Source organism: Jatropha curcas, chromosome 5 (genome assembly GCF_041381405.1).
Source record: "Jatropha curcas cultivar XTBG-Jc1 chromosome 5, XTBG_Jcur_1.0, whole genome shotgun sequence".
Classification (NCBI taxonomy): domain Eukaryota; kingdom Viridiplantae; phylum Streptophyta; class Magnoliopsida; order Malpighiales; family Euphorbiaceae; genus Jatropha; species Jatropha curcas.
In genome coordinates, this window is record NC_143155.1 from 9,424,593 (window position 1) to 9,432,196 (window position 7,604).

General features: G+C 32.4%; 1 protein-coding gene across 3 annotated transcripts; it reads left to right on the plus strand.

Moving 5' to 3' along the window:
• Positions 1-1,085: 1,085 nt before the first annotated feature.
• On the plus strand, positions 1,086-7,223 carry IQD21 (IQ-domain 21). 3 transcript variants are annotated; one of them, XM_089721929.1, is made up of 5 exons: positions 1,086-1,472; positions 1,872-1,977; positions 3,720-4,034; positions 4,962-5,390; positions 6,350-7,223. In XM_089721929.1, exons 2-5 carry the CDS (start codon positions 1,891-1,893, stop codon positions 7,007-7,009), a joined length of 1,491 nt encoding a protein of 496 aa, XP_089578055.1. In that variant the 5' UTR covers positions 1,086-1,472; positions 1,872-1,890; the 3' UTR covers positions 7,010-7,223. The 3 variants fall into 3 exon arrangements, with proteins under 3 accessions (XP_089578055.1, XP_089578056.1, XP_020540516.1); XM_089721930.1 differs by having other exon boundaries at positions 6,371-7,223; XM_020684857.3 differs by having other exon boundaries at positions 1,089-1,472; positions 3,744-4,034.
• Positions 7,224-7,604: the final 381 nt, after the last annotated feature.

A 7,604-nucleotide genomic window follows, 5' to 3' on the forward strand; every position in this document is an offset into this window, starting at 1 on the left:
GGTACAATTTTGCACGCCATTATTGTTGCTGCTGTTAGCCATTGTGAGCGGAAAGGGGAAAAGAGAAGAAAAAAAAAAAGGATTAGTAGCTATTGTGCTCTGATACCATGTAGAATATCAGTTGAGACAGAAGAGAGTTTGAAAGAGAGAATACTTTTCTCATTGATAGTGTATCAATATATACAGCGGAAGCTAAAACTATTTACCTACAAAATCTCTAGCTCTTACAACTAAGTCTAATTATACAATTCAAAATACAAACAATGGATACTATGAATTCAAAATACAAAGTGTACAGCAGGATGAAGAATGATTTAAAATATCTTTGCCAACACAAAGTATGTACAAAAATGAAAAGGAACCATAATGAGATATAATAGGATCAGAATTAGATATAAATTAGATACATAATTAGATATACTAAGATCATAATCAGATAAATTAGGATCAAAATTATATACACTAGGATCCGATTCAGATATTAATATCAAAATCAAATTTTATTCTAACACATAATACAGTATAAGTAAAAGTATAATTAAAAATATTTTTAGCGTAAGAAAAAAGTAAAAATATTTTTAATAATATTTTATTATAGTTCACAAGAGTAGTCTTAGTTTGCTCCCTGGATGCTAAAGTGGAATGCAATGTTAGTTTTTAACGATTTTTCACGAAATATCAATTAAGAAATACTTTTGCTAAAGTAGAAAAATTAATAAGTTATCCTAGTATTTGGACGAGGGAATTTTAGATTTTGGATATTTAGAAACTTTTAAAACTTGTTTTCAATTTTTAAATAGTTTTTATTTTTTTGGAAAGAATAATAATTTTTTATTTTGATAATTGATTAAATTTAATTTTAATTAAATCCATTAATATAATAATAATAGTAATAGTAATAATAATAATAATACAAAGAACAACAATAAAAAAATTTCTATGTTATTAAATCAACTTGAGATTATATTTTTCTACAAAAGATTTAAAAATATTATTAACAATTGTCCCCCATCACTTTCTCCCCCATCCAAACAAGTGAGTGAAAACATATATTACACCCACCTATCTTCACCTCATTTACACCCCCTCTCATTTTTTTGTTTGCCAAACAAGGTGTAAAATCCAACCTCAAAGGCAACAATAATATGCTCAACATAAAAGTAGCCGTGCAATCTAGGCTCTTAGAAGGTGACGTGTCATGATTTATTTGGCTCTCATCACCAACTGTATAATTGACCTCTGCCGTGATTTGGATAAATACTATCGGCAAACCCGCGGTTTTGCAGTTACATCTCTCTCTCTCTCTCTCTCGCTCGCTAAACCAAATCTCTGAAAAAGAACTCTCTCCCTCCTTCCTCTACTGCAATTTGCTTCTTAACTTGTTCTTTGAAATGAAGGTAAAATGAAAGAAAGAAGATGCCAAACTGAAACGTCCAACGTATTGATTAAAATTTCTCCTCTCAGTCATTCAGGTTTGGTTGATGGTCACTTACTATCTTCTATCCTTCTTTGGTTATGGGAGCATGAGCTTTTTGCATAGTTTTTGGGGCCCTCACCGGTTCATTTTCCGATAAATAACTTATCTGAGAAACATTTTTCGGATTTCCTGACGTTTACTATGCTTATGAAAATCAGTTAACAAAGGAAACTAAAACAATGTTTTCTCAAAATTTCATGACCTTAGCTTTGTCTAACAATATGCTAATTTCATTTTCTTTATCTGATCATTATTAGTTCTCCTTAAAAGAAAATAAAATATGTTCTTGCAATGGTGCTGTAAACGACTGGCCGTATCATGCATTCTGCTTGTTTTATTTACTTTAATATCCTATCTTTTCATATTTTTCTGATTGTGAATTATTTTAATGAAGCTAAAATTATACCCTGGAAATGGGGAAGAAAGGAGGTGGTTGGTTCTCATCAGTGAAGAAAGTGTTCAAGTCATCTTCTAATAATAAGGAATTACCAGAAAAAAAGGTAATTGAAATTCCAAAACTTTGTTTTATATTTGTTTATTAAATGGTTAAAAAAGTTGTTAGAGCACTAATGCTTTAGTCATTAGCAATATTCAAGAGTCCTGAACCACCGCTTGTTTGACTTTTTACACCTATTAAAGTTACACGCAATTATCATATAACTTCTTTCTGGTTGTGTATCTATCCATCAAAATTTTGTTGTGCATCAAATTCAATTTTTAATTTCCTCAAAAGGGTCTTATAGAAATCCGAATAATTTGTGAAGAATAATGAATTGTAATTGATTTCTTTAACGTATTTGTAGGCAAGTAGTTGATATGTTCTTTCATGGAGGGTCTAAAATTTTAGACGTATTGATCTGTCCAATAGGAAACAAGCATTACATCCATTCTTTTCCTTTTTTTATGTCTTCATCTTAAAAAGCATACTCCCACGGCCATAACCCCATGGACTAAATAAATGAAACTAAAAATTCTTTATAAATTATTCGGACCTCACCTTTTTTTTTTTTCCTCAGTATATAGTCAAAAATTTCTTCGTTTCAATAAAGATCGTTAATTTCATTAATTTAATATATAAATAGGGTCATGGACCCGATCCAAGTAAGTTTTTCCATATTTTATCAATTATAATAAATGCGGAATTTAAGATGAATTTACAAATTAAGCTAATGTGGAAAGAAAACATTATATTCTTACTAATTGGATTGACACGTTAGTACATTAATATTCTATCAAATCTCTTAAAATTATTATAAAAAATACAATAATATATGAATTTAATGAATTTGAATAGTAGTTCAATAATATTCAATTTGTTTTGAAAATTTCAAGTCTCCATTTAAAGGAATAGCTAATGAGTAGTAATTGAGATTTTTTAATTTTTAGTGAGGGAAAATATACTGAGTAGAGATGTTGATTTGATTTTTATGATTTATAGTTTAATTGATCTCACTGGAAATTAAGCAATTCAATTAGGAGATGTATATGCGAAGAGGGCAATTTAATTTCTCCAATGCAATCCCTGTGACTCTTTCTTGTGCAGAGGCATCCACACGTGAATCTCTTTCTTCTTTTTCCTCTTAGCTACTTCTGGTTCTTGTGATTATGAAGATCTACGTGTTGAGCTGATACGGCAACATTATTAAAGATGACCTGCCCTTTTACTCTATATATTTATTAGGACCATGAATTAAAAGAAGAGGCACTAAATTGGTCCCCCAATCAACATGACCCTCACAAAAATACACACCTTGACATATTATTATCATGCCACCGATGCTATCACATCATATTGACCAACACATGTGCTTTGCTTTTGTTAGATCCCTATCATCCCAAAATTTTCTGCCTTCTCGTTTAAAAAATAAGGCAAAACCCCAAAATTCCAAGAAAGATCACGTATTAATTATTGATATTCATTCTAGTCATTAATTAATAATTGACAATCTAATTCGTCGTTAACGTATTAATAGTATAGTGCAGCTCAATTTGTGTCGTAAGCTCCATGCCGAGAGTATGATTCGCCTAAATGAAAATTAAGTCGGTTAAAGTTAAATATTTATAGGTTCGTATCATAAATAAATGATATGTAAATAACATGAATTTAAACGAGTCGGATCAGGTTATATAACCAATAGAGTTTACAATTAATAGTTTGTGTTGTAAACTGCATAATGCATTACAGAGTTTATTTAACAGTTATCCAAGTAGAATGTAGCATTTATTTTAAGTTTATATGTAGTGTTCAATGATTTATATATTTCAGAAAGACAATGTACAAAAATGGCAACATGAGGCCCCAGAAGTTGTATCATTTGAACATTTTCCAGCAGAGAGTTCTCCAGATTTAACTAATGAAGAAAGCAGAGCATCAACTGCAGTGAGTGAAGATAGAAATCATGCGATTGCAGTTGCAGTGGCAACGGCGGCAGCAGCAGAAGCAGCGGTTGCAGCCGCACAAGCAGCAGCTAAAGTTGTTAGATTGGCTGGCTATGGACGTCACTCCAAGGAAGAGAGAGCTGCTACCCTCATACAGTCATATTATAGGGGCTATCTTGTAACTTCTCTCTCCCTCTCTCTCATATAAGTAACACACACATGCACCTATTATAACTTACCTTTTTCTCAATTTCAGTAACAGTGCCCCCACTATAATGGTATTTGCCTCCAGGGGCGGATTTAGAAAATTAAATTAATAGGAGCAACGTATAAAAGTAATAATTTAGTGGAGATAAAATGTAAAAATTCAGTGGAATAAATACAAATTAACATAATTATATCTACTAAAATGTAAAAAATTATAAACTGAACTGTAAAAAGCCAGTGGGGAAAGTGCCCCCATTACCCTTTGTAGATCCGCCCCTGTTTGCCTTGCCATGGAGGCCATTCGAACTATAAAGATTCGTTGCACATGTATCGTGCCCTTAATTAGTAGTCTCTCTTCATTTTTTTATTAATTTTTTTTATTTAATGTGAGTCTCAATAGACCAATAAAATATTGTATGCTATATATCAAGGATAGCCCTCCCTAAAGTAGTGAAAAGTCTTGTAGTTAAAAGGTCTCCAATAGAACTTAACACCTCTGATCCCACATAAATGAAAAGACCGCAGTATGACTTTATATTTCTTTCTTGATTATAAAAGGATTTCTAAAACTTATATGAGCACAATACATAAAAGGATTTTAAAAATATTATGAACGTTTTATGTTTTTTTTCACCTTCAATTATTGGTTACACATACCCTGGTTATAAATAAAAATTTACTTTTCTAGTTTGGAGTGTGAGGTAAGTCCATACACTGGTTATATGCTGTCACCCTTCTAATTTTTACACTTAGATCTTAAAATTGGGTTTTAGATTTCTAATATGGTATCAGGTGACCTTCCTTCTTTGTTATAAAATTCACCTGTAGTTGCTTATAATTGGAAAAACTACTTAAAAAGTTCCATTTTCATTAGAAATTTCTGTCATATATTTTGCAGGCCCGGCGTGCCTTGCGTGCATTGAAGGGACTAGTGAGGCTACAAGCACTAGTGAGAGGACATAATGTACGCAAGCAAGCACAGATGACTATGAGGTGCATGCAAGCACTAGTACGCGTCCAGGCAAGAGTTAGAGCACGCAGACTGCAGTTGACTCACGAGAAGCTCCAGAAGAAGGTTGATGAATATCACGAAGAGGAATATCAAGAAGACGAAGAAGAAGAAGAAGAAGAAGTAGAAGAAGAACATAGACCAAGAAGATCATCCGTGGATGAAAGAATAAATATGAAGAGCCCATTGAAGAGCTATACAGTTGAAAGCTGGGATCACAGACGTCAAAGTTCAGACAGAAATAAGGAAAATGCTTCTAGGAAGCATGATGGTGTCTTGAAGAGGGAGAGAGCCCTTGCTTATGCTTATGCCTATCAGGTCAGTACGTAAGCTATATATTATATACAAATGATAAAATTTAATTTAGTTGTGTTGAAATATATGGGAGGGATTCGGTTGGTTCAGTTTTAAACTAAATCAATAGAAATATTTTAAGATGAAAAGCAAATTGAACCTATAAATTTGGAAAAAAAATTTGCCTAGACATGGAACATGCCCTATTTATGGACCAATCAAATGAAATCAAGGATTCTCTAAAAAGTATTTTGATTTTATTTTATTTTTTTCAAAGTGTATGGTCAGAAATATCTCGTTTCAACTAGAATACTGAATTTCATTAGTTTGGTCCATAGGTAGAGATATGAATCGAGTGTAAATAAGTTTTTCTCATATATTCAGATCAAATCAAAATAATTTAATTTTATTGGTTCAATTTAAACTATAGCTATTTTTAGGCAAGTTGGGTTTATTTTTTTTGGAATTAATAAAAACTAGAAAATTATAAACATGTCTCCACATAGAATTTCAAAATTAACTCTTTCTATTTTGATTCGGGTATTCTATAATGTAGTTCAATTCAATTTAGCCAATTTTGGGCGTTGAATGGGTAGGAAAAGACACAAAAGCCCCTTAGAATTGCAGCCTCAATACCCTTGCTCCCCATTATCACAACACTCAATTTAAACTTTAGCCATTTTTAGGCAAATTGGGTTTATTTTTTCTGGGATTAATAAAAACTACCTCTTATGAATAAACCTCTGGATTTTTCTTTTTTTGTTTCTAATAAAATCAAAACCCAACAAAACCGATTTGGTTCAGTCAATTTTTAAGAATGAAATGAATATTTCCATTTGTGCCACCAAATATGAAACATAGAATACCAAATGAATTTTATAAAATTTTGTGATGAAACATAGAATACCAAATGAATTTTATAAAATTTTGTGAAATTCATTTATATAAAGAAGATTATTTGGATCACTATTGTTAATCAACAGCGACTTCAACAAAACCAACAGCTTTTGCAATCAGAACCTAGTGGTGAAGAGATGGGATTTTATGCTAACGAACGAGAGAAGAAACAATGGGGCTGGAATTGGCTAGAACGTTGGATGTCATCACAACCATACCATGCACGTCACTTGGGGCCAAACGAAATGTCGTATATGACACTAACTACCACAACCACCACAGACGACATGTCAGAGAAAACAGTAGAGATGGATGTAGTTACTCCACCAGGAGGCAACAATAGTACTACTACTAATCCATACTCAACCAAGCATCAAAGGCAATCAAGTTTAAACAGCTACATTCCTAGTTATATGGCTCCAACCCAATCTGCCAAGGCCAAGGTACGTAGTTATCAGGCCACAGTTAAGCTCCAGCAGCAACAACATGGGCTATTTGTGCCCCAGTGGAACTCATCCACAAAGAAAGGATCAGTTGGTGGTGGGTCTGGTTGTGACTCTTCAAGTTCAGGTGGAGGAGGAGCTTCTTACATGGCTCCAAGGAGTCCAAACCCAAAGAACAATGGTGGGTTGCGCCTGCAATCTAGACGTATTGGTGGATTTAGCCCAGATTCTAACAATGGTGCTAGTGAGGATTGGAGATTATCTCCCCTTGATGCTCATGGTTGGAGGCATGATTTTAGTTGATGGAGTTTTATGAATATCTATGATCATGTTTATATGCATGCATAATTGCATAATTTATATTTTCTGGATCGATGTTTGCCATTTGTGATGTCATAAATCGCACCTACATTCATTTGTTGGGTGAAACTATCTACATGAGGAGTTAATATGCTCTTATCTGTTGATGTGTTAAATTGGCACTAGCCCTACTACCATTAAGTAATTATTTGAGTTATGTGTTTGTTTTTCTTTTTTTTTTTTGGATAAAAAAGGAAGAAATATACAAATATTACGTGGTAGTAATTAGCTACTTATACACTGAGGACTTTCACAAAAAATTGTGCCTGTCAAAGGGAGAATCCCTCTAAAATGAGCCATTCAATTTGTACAGTTTAATTCCTTCCTTGTAAATATAGCACATCTAATTAAAAACTCAACCTATAAAAATATCCTGAATTTTGTGTGTTGTTGCAGTATCATTCTAAAATGATCTATGTTCCCTTGACATTCCAATTTTATAACTTAAATATATTGTCACCCTAATTTAAAATTCAACTAGGGTTTATAATATAATAATATAAAAACGAAATCCACCAAACCAATTTGAGTTAACTTA

What these genes read in the sequence shown, in the direction of transcription:
- IQD21 (XM_089721929.1), top strand. Translation starts at nt 1,891, where the DNA reads ATGGGGAAGAAAGGAGGTGGTTGGTTCTCATCAGTGAAGAAAGTGTTC. An exon ending in CATATTATAGGGGCTATCTT is followed by an intron (nt 4,035 to 4,961) that starts GTAACTTCTCTC and finishes TATATTTTGCAG; the next exon opens with GCCCGGCGTGCCTTGCGTGC. An exon ending in CTTATGCTTATGCCTATCAG is followed by an intron (nt 5,391 to 6,349) that starts GTCAGTACGTAA and finishes GTTAATCAACAG; the next exon opens with CGACTTCAACAAAACCAACA.